The following is a 19,695-nucleotide window of genomic DNA, read 5'->3' as shown; positions in this document are numbered from 1 at the left end:
TTAAAAACATGACCATGAGGAGTCAATTGTATTAAGTTATAAGTTAATTTTTTTTAAGTAGCAGTGAAATAAAGATTTTTGCTTGTCATTATTTATTTTTGGTCAATTCTATGAAAAGCAGACACTAAGACCATTTTTAAAATTTAAGAAAAAGATTTTTTTTCTGGTCTTTTGTTGAAGAAAATAGTCAGAATTTCATGAAAATAAAACATAATACTGTGATTATATTTTTTTATGATTGATTCTGTTAATGTTTCTTTAAGTAGAATAATTTCTGGTCTTAAATACAAAATTTTGACTTCCCATGTTGCCTTAAAACATGAAATAAATCTTTCAATTCTTTTTCGTATGAATTAGAATTTATAAAAATACATTAAAGAGGTGAATAAAAATTATTCTATTTTTCAGCCAATCTTAATAATAGTATCCTGTCATATCTGTCACAAAGAATGAGGGTTCGCAGTTGTCCTGATAAAAAATATTCTGTCCTTTTTACTGTTTTGTCCTGATATTACTGATTTTTTTCTTTTTGTGTTCAGAACATAACATTCTTATATTAAAATATACCTTTGGATTTTTAAGAAATTTCTTTCACTAAAAAAGAAATAAGAAAACCTAAAATTGATAATTATGATTTTATTATATCATATCTTAAAAATTATTATTATTTTTTTTCTTTTGAGAAACTAACAATTCTGACATACACCAGAGTAATTAATTATATTTTCAGTCACTCTAAATTCCTGTCCATTTATTGTCATGTCTTTCACAACATATTTTTATTTTATGCATTAAAATGTGTTTCCCCTAAACAACCTAGTATTTTTCATTATTTTTAACTGGCTGGTAAGTTACTGCACAGCAAAATTTGTGAAGCTTTCTTATTTAGTATCTAAAATTTATCAAAAAATTTGTCTGGTGTTATGTCTGTCACAATTGACCTTTTGCTTTGACGTTTCTTAATTTATATAATCCATAACTAAGTTGTTGTTTTTTTTATAGACCAAAATAACTCCAAATTTGTATTAATAATTAATATTTGTATAAAAGTAGTTGCTTATAAAAAAAAAAGAGGCCCAATAAATTTTGTGCTATGTTTTTTTATATTTAAGAAAGAAATGTTTAAGATTAAATTCCTCTGGTTGTTAGATGTCAGTTCACCTTGTTTCTTGAAGAACTCCATTAGAACTTGAGAAATATATTTTATGTGCTCTGTGTTATTTTTATTATATTTTGCGTAATTATAAGTTTGGTCTTGTTATTTCAGTTATAAATTTATTATCTGAAAATTAATAAATGTATAACCATTATAGTGCCATCTGATCTGTGCCTGTTAGGATGTGTTTTTTGTATAGAAGATTATGAAAAATCCACAGATGTTTCAGTGTGGGCAAAGGTAAAGCTTTTCCTTGATAAAAATCTTTTAAGACTTCTTTTAGAGATCTTTTTTATTCATTATTTTTAATGATCTTGGATATTCTGTTGTCAGTTATATTAATTATTTGGTCAGGTGGGCTGATTGGCAATATTCAGCCAAACTCACTTTTTGGTGGAAAACTTAGTTAACTCTGATACACTACTTATTACTATCTCTTAAAACTGAGAAATTATATTGCCTGATATGTACAGTCAGCAAAAAAAAAAAGATATCACCCTGAATAACTTTCGTTCTAACGATCGGATTTTCACGAACTAAGTGTCAATCTTAATGGTTCCTGGGAGTGACTTCAAATATGCTAATTAATTAGTGCTAACTATTAATTAAGTTACGAAATCAGACACAAAAACGTACTTTCTCTGAATAAACATAAATTTTTTTTTTACATATTTGGATTCTTCATCTTCAAAATATAGGGGGTAGCCGCAATCTGGGAAATGTGATCCCCATAGTTTGGTCAGGAGAGAGATTCAAAGTTTGGACCCCTTAATGTTAATTTCGCTTTTTGCGTTTTCAGTCATATTTTAGAAACTAATGAAGCAATTCAAAAAAAAAATTGCACCCACTCATAAAACTCATTTACCCAAAGATAATTTTATGAAAAAAATAATTTTTAATAATTATTTATTATTTTTTATTATTTAATTAAAGTGAGGATGAAAAAAAGTTGAATTATAAGTTATGAATTTTTTTATACCATTTTAATCGACGTATTTTTCAATTGAAAAATTTAAAGTTTCAACTGTTTTTATTTATTAGAAGATGAGAAAAATTAAAATTAATTGTTTAAAAAATAATATTTTGGCGACAATGATTAAATGGGGCGATAAATATTAAAATGTGATAAACCTACGAGGAACTTAACTTAGCGCAGGTAGCGAAAATTTCATTCATATTTTTTTCGCTAATAATCGTTTGCAAATCTTTTTATTTTTTTAAAACTATAAAATACGGTGTTTCTTTTTTAATTGTCTAAAATTCTATTTGCAATTTAGTAAAGAAATTTGAATAAAACATCTTATTGAATAAAAAACATTTTATTCAACGAATGCCGAGTTTTATAAAAGCATTATACACCAGATTGTGCTTATTTAATGTGATTATTTTTTAGTTTTTAGTTTTTTCTTCTCAATAACTGATACAATTTCAATAATATACATATGTATGAATAGATTTGGAATAAAATATTTATCAATTTCTTGAATATATTTTTTATAAATATTAATAAAAATACGTAGTAAACATATTTAAGCATATCTCACATCATCGCAAATTTCTCAACATCTTATATATCGTCTTAATGTTAGTAATTTTTTAATCACCTGTCTGGAAGTGATTCGCAGAACTATTTTACCAACTATTTAATTAAATTTTAACATTTTTAAAAATCTTAATCTTTACCCTACTACGTCTATTATTTCTTCATTAACATACTAATAAATTTTTTAGTACTTTAATTCAGGTTTTCTTTAAAGTGAAGTTCCTTTTTAAATTATAGTCAAGTTTTTTTTAAAAGAATTATTGTCTGCTAGCTAAGAATAAAATCTTGTTAAGAAATTAAAAACATTCCGCTGTTTACAATTATTTAATACAAAACAGCTTGACTAAGCATACTATTTTTTTCGAAAAAAGAATATAAATCATTGATAGTCTTTTTTTTGTTTTGTTTCTTGTGACTTCATAGATTATCTAAAATAGTGTTGATGCTTTAGAAGTCACTACAAAGAGTATAAAGATACCGAACATAAAAAGCTGTCGAATACAGCCAAAATTTTTAAGCGTCATAAAATATCTCAGTATCTTAAATGTCGTCCTAACATCTTAGTTGTGAAATTAAATTATCTGACCACGTGTGATTCACTAATTATTTCATTATATCTTTTACTCTTTCTTTATGATTACATGTAGATTTCTTTCCAGATAATATGCTAAACTATTTTGTTTAATTTTTTTCTTTTGCATGATTCCTTAAATATTATTGTAGTATAATTTACTATCAGGAGAAATGCCTTATTTTGTTCAGTAGGAAATACTAAAAATTGAAATTTGTCAGAAGATTCCGAAGCCGTGCCAATTTTAGAACCATCTGATTTTTAAAGAAACAATTCAATAAAAAATACGCAATTTCCGAGCTTATTTTGATATAAAAATAAAAAAAAATTTAAAAAAAAGCGTTGCAAGAAGGCTAACATACTTTTTACAGAAACTGTGAAAACCAATTTTTCCTATATTTCGTCAAAAGAGGATAAGAATGATATTGCTCCAAGGGACCTACTCAATAATTTCGCTATTTCCAGAATGAAATCTGTTTGATCGAAATATATTTCCTTGAAAATTAAAACGAGAAAACAATTAACTTTTATTATTTATCTAAGCTTATTCCATTTATTTAATGATAGTGGTATCAAGGTTAAGGATATGCGATGGAAGCCCCGTTTACTACTATACTATAAGTGCATTAAATCAGGTAGCTTGAATATTTTATTTTAAGCAAATTATTTAATAATTTTAAGCAAATAAGGGTGTAAAAATAAACTCGATCAAAATACTCCGAAAGTATACCCTAAAATATGTGTAGAGTAAACTTTGGAATCAATATATGAAAAATACCTTTTCAAACAACTTCGAGTAGGACGAAAACGCAAACTTTTTTGAAATAGTTGTCCTTGTAACTATTTAATTTCGATTCCTGGTTCTAGGGGACATTCCATTTTCACATTCGACTTTTGAAATTTAAAGCTTGCAGCAAAAAAAAAATTTACTGCATTGATTTTTTTACAAAGTAGTAAATTATTATTTTTTTCAATCTAAGAACCTGTGCCTATAACTTATGTAAAACTTATTCTAATATCGAGTGAAATAATTTAACATGTTGTGTAACTAAATAGATAATCCCAAGAAACTGAATTGAAAATATAAAAACTTCATTGATTTAAAAAATAGATGATAATAAAAATAGACATGTTTTCAGCGTCCAATAATAAAAGTCACAAGTTATTCAAGCTTGACAAGTATTGAGAATGGGCGATTATATTTGAACGCTCGAAACAAGTCGACTTTTACTTCCCTTTTCATATGTTTTGAGGCCAGGTGAGTTTTTATCATCAATTATACTATTTTATATTTTGGTCCTGATCATTATTTTGATAATGATTTTACACTCATTAAAGTAAACATAAGCATTTCTATATTTTAGCAGGATCATGTGGTCTTTAAAAACATAATAGCGTCAATATTGTAAAAGTTATATTTAACTTAAAAATTAAAATTTTGAGACCAGATATTTTGAGTTAATGAAATTAAATATTTAAGTTTTTGTGCCCCCATTTCAGTATCTTAAGGATCTTACGAGCTCTGTTTAAAAAGAGAGTATCAGATATACGTAAGAAAACAAAAATAATTGTAGTAGCAGTATTTGGTGGTAAATGTAGCTTATCATAATTGAAAAATATGCTGTGCGACATTTTATGATGAATTTGCAAACGTAAGTTTCAGAATGTATCGAAACATGAGGATGCTATTTGCTAATCATCTTTATCCAAAGAAAACCATGTAACCTAAATATCTAGCAGAATGAAGCGATTTTTTAAGCAATGAATCATACAATATGCAACATATTATTTCGATATCTTATCCTTAAACATAACGTGTTTCAATGTTTTTAAAATGCCACTAAACATTCAGCAATTCCTTGAGTTATAGAAAAAAGAAATATCGCAAATTATAGAAAACCTTGTGAATGTGTATTAGAATTACTATACAATCTACATTTTATTTTTCAAGCACTTTTTGTTTCTTCAAACTTTCTTGTCTAGAAGACTCGATTAAATCTGTAAAAATGATTATCCCGAAAATTTTGTATATAGCTATAATAAGTTATGTCAATTTGATTTTAGTATGAAATCCTCGAATAAATATAGCAAAAACAACATATCAAAATAATATCAGATAAAAAGTTCATGTATTTAAATTCTAAAAACTTAATAATTTATAATCAATTCAAATTTTCTTTTCAAAGGAGATTAAAATAAAAAAAATTTTGCTTTTTGGACAGAAATCAGCTTAAAAATTGTCTACTGCCTAGAAACTTCGATATATTTTCTACTAACAATGAATTAAACCTCTCCTAGCAATCACAGAACATTATTTCATTTTTTTTACATTCAGAGTTCTTTTACTAGGTTGCCTAGCAACCTAGTAAAATTAAGCATTATGCTTTTGAATTAGTCAATGGGTTATCTTAAAATATTAATTTGCGCAGGCGACTTTTTTTGGCGTTTTTCTGGACTATCGCCAAATATATAAACATTTATTGCTACCCAATTTTTTTAAAATTTTGTCTGCGCCCCCAGGAACCATTAAGATTGACTTTTAGTTCGTGAAAATCCGATCATTAGAACAAAAGTTATTCAGGGTGATATCCTTTTTTTTTGCGGACTGCACAAGGCATATCAAAATTTTGATCAGGCACGCATTCTTTATCCTTACACATGTCAGGTTGGGCATATAAATACTTTATCAGTAATACCGTAAAACACTATTTACTCCCTGATATTTTGATGGACATTAGACAATAACACTTTAATATTTATTTGTACCACCATTGCTTATTTGTGCAAACTAGCCAAAAAAATATGCAAAATAACTCTGTCAGTTCTTAATTATTTTGAATGCTTCCTTTACTACGTCTAATTTATACTTAAAAATAAAAGTGTTTACGTAGGTATTGTTTTTTAGGGAATAATGACTGGTACATTAATCTGATTCAAAAAATATTTCATTCCATCATGTATTTTGTAGGAAGTTGTTTGATTATGTCTTGTGTATTTACTTTAAATTTCGTCAGGTGATCGAAGAGAATGGTGGAGAAATAGAGTCTTCTTACAGTAGCAAATGCACCCATGTTATATGCGAAAGTCAACGAAACTCTGTTGTCCAACAAGTTAGTATTTGTTTTGACAATTTATACTAATTCAGTTGATTTTTTTAATTACTATTTTTTCTACAGCTATTCTCCACTATCTATGATTTAACCATACTGTGGCACAGTTAAAATTTTTCCAGAAACATCCATGTCTGAAAATTCAAATATGCTAGAATTGATGTATGAATCATAGATTTAAATTTTTTATAAGTTTTGAAAAATTGATTGTTTTGTCTTATATATAAATTTAAGACATAGATTCTGCTTTGAGTTAAACCTATTTCCTTTTAAATTTGATTTAATTTGAAATAAATAAATGTGTGTTTTCTAAGTGGCACTCTTATTATTTTTGAGATTTCAGTACTTAGATGAATTAAGGAAGGTTTTAAGTGACATTCTTGTGAATCTGAGTAAATTATTATGAAGTTTAAACATTTACGAGGAAATAATGTTAACACTTTTCCTTTATTTTTGCCAATTGGCAAAATCTCTTCTTATGTTCCTTTCTCAAGATTTTAAGTAATTACCAAAGAGAGGTTTTTTAACGTTTGCTGCACCACTTCTTCCTTTTGAAAATCATTCATTCTCAAAGATCTTAAAAGTTTAAAGGCTTGGCTAAATAAATGAATGTTGCATAGTTAAATAAAAAGGTGCATAAAAAAGTGCTTTTTTTTAATTTTCTTTTTTTAAAAGTCTTCAAAAGGTGATTTTTTAATAGGTATTTGTAAAAGGCGCTTAATTTTATCTTAAAGATTTTTTCTTAGTCGTGTCGATTGCTGTTATGAATTATGCAAGAAGCGTGTTTCTTTCGTCATTTTCACTATTCATTCAACCACAATCCATTTCGGCTCACCGTCGTCTGTATAGTACTAAAGCACCGATAATTTTTTATGTTGGATGAATTTATTGCAGATTCACATACATGTTAACTGAGCTGGATTCAGTCTGACGAACTCTTGTAATCACATGTGCAACGCTCTGTGTATTGCGAGAGAATTTTGATTTCATGCTTCTTTTCAAACCCTCTAAAATTTGTGCTGATCATGGGGACCAACTAAACATTGCCATTTTTTTCCCCTATAGCATATGAAAATGTTATATTTCTTGTTAATTCCTTCCCTGGTAAAACACCATTGTCACAGGCAAGCCTATGACATTCACACACTCTTTCATTTTTAGATTAATTTCCCATTCTTTGAATATGTCTTCGGGATCATTTACTAATTTCATGATCATGACTTGGGAATCATTAATAAGTATTTTCATGTAGGTCTAGAGCAGTGAAAAATCACATAGCTTCAGCACTTTGAAAATTTTGTCCCCTGTTTATTCATTATTTGATTTAATAAAGCTATGAATTGAAAATTTTTAATCATGGCCGTTCAATGCCGGAGGGACCGTTCATTAATTATATAAAATATTTTTGAATTCTTATGGAAGTCTTATTTTACTGGATTTTTTATTAAAATTTTTCAGTACTCTTGGTTTATTTAAAAAGAAATTTAATGTGTTGGAAGCATGATTTAAAAAAAAGAAATTATAATTTGTGGGACTATGATTTGTGGACAAAACCTTCTTCCACTAACTTTTTTTTTTTAGAGAAATGTTCATCTTAAAGAAAATAATTTTTCTTTTTTTGTTGAGAAAAATCACTGAATGATTGTTTTTTCTAATTAGTTGGATGCATTTATTTCAGGCTATGAGGGAAGGCAAACGCTGTGTTACAGCATATTGGTTGAATGATGTACTTTCAAAAAAGAAAATGAAGTATCCCTGGCTTGCTTATCATTTACCTACTCCACTTTCAGATGATAAACCCTGTAAAAATCAGGTGATTATGTTACTATATCCTTGTCAATGTCTCCAAACTACGTCATTCACTATATAAAAATATTTTTGCTATATTTTTTAAATATTTTGATTAACTTATTAAATGTACTTTTTCAAAGTGGCACTTATTTAGGTTTGTAAATAAACCTTCACAAGTGTTTAGTCAGTGAACAGATTCAGTTAAAACATTGTGATTAAATGCAAAACATGTTGGGATCGTGCACACTCTTGTTGTTTGATGACAGCTCAAAGGAAACTTGTTATCAAGTATAAACTGAAGACAAGTGTTTGAGCAATAAAAAAATTGTTTTAAAAGCTCGAGAGGTAGCGTTTGTGATCCCAGTAACAGAAACGTCTGTATTGATCTGTTGAAAAGATTTATCTACAGAGCTACCAAAGAGTGGGAGTCATCCCCTCTGCAGAGAATCAAAATTGTGATCTTTAGATTATCGTCCAGAATGTTTCCCTGAACATCACATTAGTGGAGTCAAAATAAACTATAATCCGTAGAGTCCTGAATTCAATATTTATATTTACTATTTTTTGTCCATTATGCAAAAATAAATCTCAGGCGCCCGCTGCTGTGCCACATAATTCTGCTACCAAGTTCATAATTAGAATGTTCTCGAATTTTGCCATTTGTCTGGGCACATAGCCATTAATGGCAAGCATCTCATAAAATAAATTTTAGTATCTATAGTTAATTTTAAAATCTGTATAAAAAATTTTATCTCACTAGTCACCTTAATTCTCCATAAATTTCATTATTTCTAAAAGTGAACCAAGATTGATAAAATCTTACTTAAGTGCATATATTTCTGCTTTAAAGTATTTTTAATGTAAAAACTTTGTTAAGCATTGATATTGAACTGTACCAGGTATAAAAATTTTTTTAAGAAAAAGGTAATCTAAAGTGGCTAAGCTTGGTGACATTTGAAGTTATCTGTATGACCTTACATTCTATGTAACACGAAGCTTCACATTTCAAGGCTATGAAAATATTTTACCGTTATTTTAAGCTATACATATTCCATTGAGCTATGCTATAAGAAGTATTCTAAATTTAAAAGCTATTTTTATGAATGTTAAACTTCAGTTCAATGGTTGTGAAAAAAAGTACATTAAAATTTTTGTCTTGTCAAGCAGATCACTAAGGATTTATTATTTTATTCTGCTCCTCATTGGTCTTCTCAAATCAGAGACCCATCCACACCCTCACAGTTTAGGTGAAATTAATTTTGCAACAAAAAAAGTTACATTTCTTTATATATGTATCTGGGAAAGTTCAATTTGCTTGTAAGCATGAAAAATTAAGTAAACATAATATATTTTAATAAAATAAAGATTTTTAAGATCAATCAAAATAAGGTCATATTCATTTTCATATTCATTTTATGACTAATAAGCAATTTTTATGTGTAGATAATCTCTATAACAAACTTTGAAGCTGATGAGCGGTCAATTTTGAAAAATATGATTAGCATTTTAGGAGGAAAATATACAGGTTACATGACATCGCACAATACCATTATTATATGCAAAAAGTAAGTGATATCATGTATTCAGAATTAAAAGTTATTTTTTTTTATAATTAAGTAAAACTATTTAAAAAATTTCCTGTTTGATTTCCTTTCTTTAATATAATATTATGTTATTATGTATAGGTGTAGCGTGAGGGGAGGCACACTTTTTCTTTTTAGAAAACTGTTTGTCTATTTTAAGTTTTATACATACATATATGAAGTAAATATGCATATACAGTGCCCGCCGCTAATAAAATCAGCCACTTTATAAAATCAAATCGTTAAGAACTGAATTGTTACAATATTAATACATGTTAAAACATCCTTTAATAAAATCAATGCCGCCGCTTTTTAAAATCAAAATTTTGACTACATATTAAATCAAAAGTGCAATATTTCAGCTTTTTTTGTGCTTATTTATAAAATTTTATTTTTTTGAATTTTTAAAATTTTTTTAAAAGAAGCAACAGTTACTCACAAAACTGTGAAACAGGTGTGGTTAGCACTTTCCTGTGATATACATAGTGTAAGAGTTAAGGAAAAATGTGAGTGGTAAGTGGCGAGTTCATAGAAATCAATGTCAATTCCTTGACTTGAATGAAGTTTGGAGAAGCCTATCTCACTCAACAAGGGGTCGAATTCTTATCTTACTTTTTATTGAATGAACCATAGAAGGGAGAGAAGTTTCTTTTGTTATCCATTTTAACCGAGAACATGAGTAGATTTCCAAAAACTGTCTGTGCTCATGTTCCATATTATTTAAGCCGTTGGAGTAAATTAGAGTTAGAGCACATATCATTTTTAAGTTCGTTTGATGTTAAATTTTATCAGCATGCCGAAAAGGAAGGATTTGAGTCTTAAAGATAAATTCGAAGTGTTGCAAAACTATGATAAGCTTCCTAAGTGTAGTCAACGTGAAGCTTCAATTAAATTAGGCATTTCCCAAACTGCTCTTTTCAACATTCTGAAACAAAGGATAAATATTTCCGAGGAAATAAAAAAGAATGGAAATCTTCCAAGAAAGCGTAAGCGTGAAGGAAAATTGGTGGAAATTGAAATGGCTCTGTTAGAATGGTTCAAAAATGCATTCGAACGAAGAATTCCAATTCCCCTTGGAATTTTATTTCACAAAGCACAGGACTTTGCTATCTTATTTTGGTGATTCTGATTTTAAAGCTACAGATGGGTGGCTAACCCGATGGAAGGACCGCAACAACATTGTCTATCATAAATTGCATGGTGAAAAGCAAGATGCTGATTAACGACGTGTGGTCAACACTCATCAAAGACTATAAATCGGAGCAAATTTTCAACACAGATGAAGCAGGATTATTTTTCCTAGCACTTCCTGAACACACACTGCTGTTTAAAAATGAATCGACTGGTGGATGTAAAAAAAATAAAGGAAAGACTAACCGTGCTGCTAACATGCAACATGACAGGAACTGTGGAAAAAAAACTTTAGTGATAGGAAGGAGTTTAAAACCTCAATGTTTTAATGGAGTAAAACAACTGCCCACCAGTTATGCCAACAGCTATAACGCATGGATGACATCCAGCATTTTCACAAAATTTCTTCTTGAATGGGACAAGGAGCTGAAAAATCAAAAGGTCGTCTTACTTTTAGACAATTGTTCTGCGCACCCTGCTGATGAGGACCTGCGTTTGAAAAACATTAAATTAGTGTTTTTGCCACCCAACTCTACAGCTATTATTCAACCCCTTGATCAGGAAATCATAGGATCATTCAAGTTTCATTACAGAAAAATGGTTGTTCAAAAGATCATTAGTGACATAGACTGTGACAGCTCTTCGGAACTCTTAACTGCAAAAAAGCTATCAAAATCTCTTACTATTTTAGAATCAATGCATTTGATTCGTAACTCATGGGACATTGTTTCAACCCAAACAATATCAAATTGCTTTAAAAAGTGTAGATTAAGCACTGGTGATGGAGCTGATAACTGTTTCGAAGAAATGCTCAGCAATGAAGAAAATGAAATGGACAAGAATTTTTCACGTTACGTAGCTATTGACGATAACCTGCAAACATCAGGAGAAAAATCTGATTCTGAAATTGTTACAGACATCAAAAATTGCTAAGTTATTTCCAATCAAGAAATGGAGGAATCAGACTCAGAAGATGAAATAAAAATCATCAGTGCCATCTTCAATGGAAGTCAGAAAAGCACTTAATGTATTGCGGCAAGCTTTAGAACAAAGAGGAGGAAATATCAAAAGCTATAAAAACTTCTATAAACTGTCAAATGATGTTGAAAAGTTAATTTTAAATACTGCAATTCAAGCAACCATTGATCGATTTTTTGCAAAAATTTCGTAAATTTAATCTTATGTAGGGTTTTACTTAAAATAATTAAATTAGTTAAAATAAAGCATTAATGTTGTCATTATTTAAGCTTTTAAAGTGTGTGCATTTAGAATATATCTTAAACTTTTTTTTTTTTCAAACGTTGAATTGCCTCTTAATAAAATCAAAAGAGCATAAAACGAAAGTGATTTTAATAAACGGCGGGCACTGTATACATAGAACTTAATAAACTGACAGTTTTCTGTGAAAAATAGTACAAAAAGTGTGCTTTCCTTCTCATGCTGCGTTTATGTCAGGGTTGGCAAGGTTTAGGACTGAATGGATTAATACACGGTTTAAACCGTCCTGTCCAAAACCCTTTTACTCAAATTATGTCACAATTTTATCTGAACAATATTTAAAAGGTAAAATAAACATAGAACTAATAACATATTGATAATTAAATATACTAGAGAATATTTGTTTTTAAAAGTATAATGTTTTATTAATATTGTTTGACTCTTCAATTTAAACATTAAACAAAGGAAGATTAATCAGTAATCAAGTTCAATTGGTCCTCTCATTCAATAGTACATAACTGAAGTTGGACCTTGCCATACAAGTTAAGCTATTAGGGATTAAGTGCTTGGTTAGTCATAAACAGGTTTATTTACCTATAGTACTATTCAAGAATACAGTTATTTCATTCATGTTCAATTCTTTTAGCATAGTGGTGATACATCACCAGTGTCAGTAACTGAAACTGATGTTATGCCCTTCAAAACAGTTAATACATTTTTCAGTTATTTTTTATTTTCAATTTAAACTAATATATTTATATTTAAAAATATTGTGAAAAATAAAAGGTTAATTTTTAAACAAATTTAGTATTTTTAAAAAAAAAATTATTTTTTAATATTGCATTATATATCCTTATGCAAAAATATTATTTATCAGTAATAAAAGCATATTTATATTTAAAGGATTAGATATTCACTTTTGTTGTTCAATGAATTATGGAGGTTCAAAAATTATAAAACTTTTCCTATTATATTGTATTATTTTCTTTTGATAAGTTAAAGTAAATTGTATAAAAAATATCAAATATTTATTGATGCATGTATTTATTATGTGTACAATGGTTACACCTATAGAATTTTTACCTTTTACTCAAGTTCAAGGTTTTGGACAGTTTTACCCAGTTAAGGACAGTTTTACCCAGTTTAAGATAGTAAAACCCACGTGTCCTGTCCAAAACCAGTTAAGGACGTCCAAAACCCCAACCCTGGTTTATGTTATTGTATTCATTGGATTAAAAGAATAATACAAATTTACGTTCGATAGTTTTTTTTTATTTCATTCATTTATTTATTTATTTTTATTGATTGATTGCACTAAACAGGAATTTTTTAAATCAGACAATCACTGATTTCACTGTAAAAAAGTGTGTACTAAATATTGCTGATATAGATTGATATATAATATAATTTAAGCAGCTTATCCCCTGAGTTGTTTAAATTATATTATATATCAATTCTGTATATAATATAAGGATTATATACTGGTGGAAGAACCAGGTGAATAAATGAGAGTTCTACATTTTTCTTAAATCACTCTATCTTAATGTTTTTAGTAAAAAGACATAACTCATAAAATTTTTGTAAGTATATTTATTTTACTCTAACTCTATTATATATACTCTTATTAATAAATTGAGCAAAAAATTATAAATATGAAAATTTTCTGTAATAGGAGTATAAAATACTAATAATTATAAATTACTCCAACTTAAATTTTGCAGAAATGAAGGTCGTAAAGTTCAGAAGGCCAAAGAATGGAAGATTCCTGTTGTGAATATTCAGTGGCTCCATGATTTGATGTTTGGTCATTTAGATGCTCTCAGGCTATCTATGGCTCACAAGTACCAACAATATGACATAGAGAATCCATTTGCTTTTGATTATGCATTAGTACCTCATCTCATGGGTAATTCAGTTTATTTAGCATTAAAGTCTCTTTTTCTTAATTCATTCTGACATTTCTGTAGTTTAGACAAAGAACATTTAAAATGTCATATTTTTATTATATTAGTAAAAGTTGCCTGCACATTTTCATTGCAATTTAAGGGATTAAAAGAGCAACAAATAGTGCAGCAACATTTTAATGGATACATGTTTTCTTTCTTTGCATAAATTTTCAGAAGATAAAGAAAGTCTCCCATTGTAGACAGTGTCATTGGTGATCATCAGTGTGGCTTCCCCAAAGGATGGTCCACAGTTGACCAAATCTTCACCCTACGACAAACTTGTGAGAAATGTAGATAATTTGGAATTGAGACCCATCATTTATTTGTGGATTTTAAGGTGGCATATGACAATATTAATAGGACCAAGCTATTGAAGACCCTATCTGATTTTAATATTCTATCAAAATTAATCAGACTTGTAATGCTCACACTCACTGAAACCATTTCAACTGTACGAATTCAGGGGGAAATATCTACTTCTTTTGAAATTTATAATGGAGTTAGACAGGGAGATGCATTAGCATGTCTTCTGTTTAACATAGCCTTAGAAAAAGTTATTAGAGATGCTAGCATAAATACTACAGGTACTATATTTAATAAATCAGTGCAGATTTTGGCATATGCCAATGATGTAGACATCATCGCAAGATCTAGGACTGCACTGAGTGAAAAAATTTTGGCACTGGAAGAATTAGCTAGAAAAATGAACTTAAGAGTGAATGTGGAGAAAACAATATATATGTATTGTGGTACAGTAGAAACCATCCCTAAATTGTTTGAAATAGATTCTTTTAAATTTGAATCTGTAAAAAATTTTACTTGTCTAGGATCAGAAAAAGAATAATCACAGCCAATCGCTGCTTCTATGGTTTAAGATCATTATTCAAATATCACTTAAAAAAAAAGACGAAGATTTTACTTTATAAGGTATTAATCAAGTCAGTTTTGACTTATGCTTCAGAGACATGGACTCTAACAAAAAGGGAAGAGAAGTTAATAGCAACCTTCGAAAGGAAGGTCCTACGAACCATCTTTGGTGCTATCCTCGATAACAATAACTGGAGAAAAAGATATAATTTTGAAATATATAAGATCTTAAATAGTGATGATATCATTAAATCTATTAAACTAAGTAGAATGAGATGGTCCAGGCATGTAGTGAGAATAAGCCCAGAACGAACAGCATTAAGAGTCTTTAATGCAACCCCCTCCAATAAAAGGCTAAGAGGAAGGCCCAAAAAATGATGGAAAGACTGTGTGGATGAGGATTTTGCCATCCTAAAAGTAAAGAGCTGGAAATCAATTGCTAGAAGAAGGGCAGAAAGGGAAAAGCTTCTGAGGAAGGCCCAGGCTCACAAAGGGCTGTCGTGCCAGTGCTGATGATGAAAGAAAGAAAAATACTTATAAAATTCTGTCTAACTGGCAAAGGTTGTTGTTCTTTTCACGACAAACACTTATGAATAAAAACGACAAAATCGGATGAAAATTAAAATACATTGAGCATTTCGAAACTCAAAAAATTTAATGTTGCAATTAACTAAAAGTTTTTGAAATACTTCAATTTAAGGCTGATCGTGTTCTATCAAGGCTTGCTAGCGGTCACATCAAGTGCCTCACTTTCAACAAGGGCAGGAAAACCTTCGTCACCTGCACCAAGTGCCAAATTCATCAGGCTTCTCCTGAGCACCTCTTGGATTGCATGAGACTCTCTAAGGAGGATCTCTTTAGCAATCCTCTCCTGGTCTTCGACTTCCCTTCAGTCAATGAACTTGTGAATCTTGTCTGACTCTGTCTGACAGAGAGGATAAGCAACAACAAGGCTGATGGAATAACTTCATCCTAATGGGGGATTTGTGTTGATGTGTCAATAGGAAAAAGTCATGTTGAGGACCTTTTTTTTTTTTTTTTAAGAAATTTTTAGACCAAAAAATTTTCAAAGGGGGAATTAGAGTGCCAAGATGGCTAAAAAATCTATATAGCTTATCAAAATAACTCTTGATTGATTTATTGAGATATTCTTTCTGATATTTATTTTATTACCTTTCTAGTTACCCTGCAACAAATTTGTAAAGTTGTTGGTGGTCAACTTAAAGTTTTATTTAACTTTATAAGTAACAATAATATGGTTAAAATGATCAGACTTTGAAGGGGGTTTCATATTTCATTGTTATATCATTTTATATAAGAGATTTTAAGATGTCAATGAGCATGCGACAAAAAATTTATTTTAGTTATTTTTGTATACACAAAATTTTCAGAAGTATTTGAAACTTTTTAGTTCAAATAAAAATAATTGAGTGTAGGAGGTTTTGTATTTTGATGCATTGATTATGTTTTAGCCGGCTGGAAAATTCCAATCAAGATTAATGAAGAACTCTTAAAGGTATGTTTTCACGAAGATTTTACATTTATATATTAAAAATTATTTTAAAAATAATGCAATTTAAAAAAAATAATAATAATAATCTCGAATAAGTTTGGAATTTGTTGATATCTTTGTTGCAAAATTATGAATTCTTTGACTTTTAAAATACTTGTGCCTTAATGGTACTATAATTTTGATGGCAATTTTACTAAATAAACTGAATATTATTTGATATATAATTCATAATTTCAATTGCATCAAAGTATTTTTAAAGCATTGCTTAATCAGCTTATTTCCTGGCAGTGGTACATGCAAAAGTGCCATAACCATGACCATAAACTTTCTAGCAATGTTGGTTTTATTTAATAATCATAGTTTTTAAATTTTCTAAATTTGCTTAAATTTTTATTTTTTAGCTTTTATTTACAATACATTTAAAATTGAATTAAACTTCTGAAAATGTATAAAGAAATTGTAATAACTTTTTAGTAATAAATTATAACATTAAGTTCTATTATATTTTGTGTGTTTTTTGTGTAAAAATTTTTATTTGATTAAAAAAAGATTTTAAAAAAAAGAACAAAAAATTAAAAAATATATTTGAAAAAAAATTTTAAAAATATATATATATTAAAAGCTTGAAAACAAAAAAAATTTAAAAGATATCTAATAAAGATTGTTTATCAGCTCACGTGATTATAAACACAAAGAGGAGTGCTTTCTAATATTGTATCAATATAGCCAAAGCAAAATATATCAATACAATAGTATCAGAAGCACTCAAAAAATTTAAGCACAATCAAACACATTAAGTAAGAAATAGAAAAGAAAATACTGAACAAAACACAAAGCAAGATCTATGAAGCGAGTAGCAAATTCAAATAAACTTACATGTATCTTTCAAGAATGATTTAAAATATTTCCTAATAAGATTGCCAGATTACAAAGTATTAAAACAGAAAAGCAAATGGAGTTCAAAGCTTAAGTAGAGGGATTTTGTTTTAAGGCACGTTTTTACTTCAGCACTGAAGTGAGTTTGATTTGTTAATTAACAAAGATTGGCCCGAAAATGGATGTGCACAAGGTAATAATCTTTTACTGGATAATTTAAAGAAGATTATATAATTAATAAGGTTGATATATTCAATTATGAAATTTTAATGATTTTAGAAAATTAACATTTATTTTTTTTTTTTTTAAAAAAAGAGAGAGAAACATGATTTATCTGTTTTGCACAGATTTTTATCCACAGTTTTACCAAAATTGGATTTGCACATGGTAAAAAAATTAATTAACAAAGAAGTTTTTAGTAAATTTATAATAATAATATGCAATTAACTCATTGATTTTAGATAGAATTTAATTATTTTAGTTGGGTAAATGTATTTAGAAAGTAATTAGTTTATCAGTATTAAAATTAAAATCTTTTCTTTTATCGTATAAATCAACAAAGCAGATATTTTTTTTTTTAATACCCAAATCCAAAAAAATACGAAGCAAGATTAATTCCTCGGGGTAAATATTATTTAATAAAATTGTATTATCTTGAAAATTAAAGATATTAAAATCATCAATAAATCTAAAAACAAATCCTAAGTAATAATTTTTTTTTAAGATTACGTTACTGTAATTAGTATTAAAAGAATGCAATAATAATCTGTACAGATAATGTGCTTAACGAATAAAATTTTCAACACAAAGGAATTATATCAATTTTTACAATTTCTATATATATATTTCTATATATATATTTATATATATCTTTAGCACTTCATCTAATACAGATTATTATTGCATTCTTTTAATACTAATTACAGTAACAGAGAGTAATCGGCTGTAAATTCTTACTATGGATTGTAATTTATTTATTTTTTTAATTCTTGGGAAACTAAAATTTCTTAAAATAATTGAGAAAATATCAAATTTTGTCTTGTTTTAAAAAATTAAGTTGTAAAAAAAAATTTGTAAGTTTCACTGGCTTGAAAAATACTTTGCCCCAAAGGCCAGAAAACATGGCATAAACTTATTCAGCAAGCACTAGCCTTAAATTAATTCTAAAAACTCATTAATGTGTAATAATAAACTTAACACATGGTTCCTGTATGTTAAGGAGATCATGAAAATTTTTTTATGTGTTACAAAGTTAAATTTTGACTCAAAATTTGAAAGATAATTAATTTTTTTTAAAAACAAAACCTGTAAAATTATCAGTGGTGAAAGTAAACAGCTGTTATGAATTTGATTTATTTCATATAAAAATACTGAATTGTAGTGGAATTTTTACCCTATATATTGTTTCATTATGTGTCTTGAAGTTTGATAATTGGCATATCAAAATGTTATGTGTAAAAAAAATTCCATTTTTCTTATTAAAAATTTGCTGTTCAGGTAAAAAGAATTTTTGAAAATTTTATTTTTGAAATATGACGGCGATATCATTTATTTCTATGTATATAGCAATACCAAAGAAAGAATAATACCTTAGATAAAAGTTACCCTTTTTTTTTTAGAAACATTTTCTTTTAGAAGAAAAGGAAAAAGTTGCTGAAAACACTGAAAAAGTGAGCATTGAATTATTATCTTAAACTTAACAATGTCTTTCCTTTTGTGAAATTTAGGTTATATAATGCTTTTTGTAAATAATTTTTTTAACTAAGAAAAGAATGAGCATGCTTAAAATAACAAAAATAAAATTAAATAAACAAAATCGAGTGAAACTTAAAAACTGTATATAGTATCATATCACAAAGTTTATTGTTTTGGGCTACTACTATTACAGATTAACAGAGACTCTAAATTCTACAAATCCTCCAAAGTTTCTATGCAACTTTTTACTTATTCTCTGTAGTTTCTACATAATGAAGTAGGGACTGGCAGGAATTAAAAATCATTCTATGCAGAAATCTAACTTTGAACTTTTCACCCATCTTCTAATTTATAAATTTCTAGCAATGTGTTTGCTAAGTGTAATTTTTTTCTTTCTTTTTGTATTTTGAGCCTAATATTTCCATGTGTTGAAATGTCATATCAGATTTATCTATTGACTTCTCAGCTAAATTTCCTTATTTTGTTCCAAACTGTATAATTTAAAAAATAATAATAATATATTTTTTTTTACGGTATTTCATAATTTATTTTCTTCATAATTTATATTCTTCATAATTTACTTTCCTACCCCCTTCTAATTTCTTCGTTTATGGTTCTTGAACCTTTAAATAATTTTTATTTTTGTTTTTAAGCTGTTTCATTACGTGAATAAAGATTAATGAAAATTTAAGATA

The 19,695-nt window shown here is 27.9% G+C and overlaps 1 protein-coding gene across 3 annotated transcripts in view; it reads left to right on the top strand.

The window, feature by feature from the left end:
- Positions 1 to 19,695, top strand: part of LOC107439064 (serine/threonine-protein kinase Wnk) — a 71,054-nt gene that overhangs the window by 29,652 nt on the left and 21,707 nt on the right. For 2 of the 3 annotated variants that reach the window (XM_016051535.3, XM_016051536.3), the window contains exons 9-15: positions 1,314 to 1,396; positions 6,285 to 6,380; positions 8,059 to 8,193; positions 9,615 to 9,736; positions 13,825 to 14,009; positions 16,389 to 16,432; positions 18,925 to 18,975. In XM_016051535.3, coding sequence (XP_015907021.1) covers positions 1,314 to 1,396; positions 6,285 to 6,380; positions 8,059 to 8,193; positions 9,615 to 9,736; positions 13,825 to 14,009; positions 16,389 to 16,432; positions 18,925 to 18,975 — 716 coding nt within the window. The remainder of the gene's footprint in view (positions 1 to 1,313; positions 1,397 to 6,284; positions 6,381 to 8,058; positions 8,194 to 9,614; positions 9,737 to 13,824; positions 14,010 to 16,388; positions 16,433 to 18,924; positions 18,976 to 19,695) is intronic. The other variant, XM_016051538.3, reaches the window with a different exon arrangement.

This window comes from Parasteatoda tepidariorum, chromosome 10, assembly GCF_043381705.1.
Source record: "Parasteatoda tepidariorum isolate YZ-2023 chromosome 10, CAS_Ptep_4.0, whole genome shotgun sequence".
In the NCBI taxonomy this organism is placed as follows: Eukaryota; Metazoa; Arthropoda; class Arachnida; order Araneae; family Theridiidae; genus Parasteatoda; species Parasteatoda tepidariorum.
This window is presented reverse-complemented; position numbering and strand designations above follow the sequence as displayed.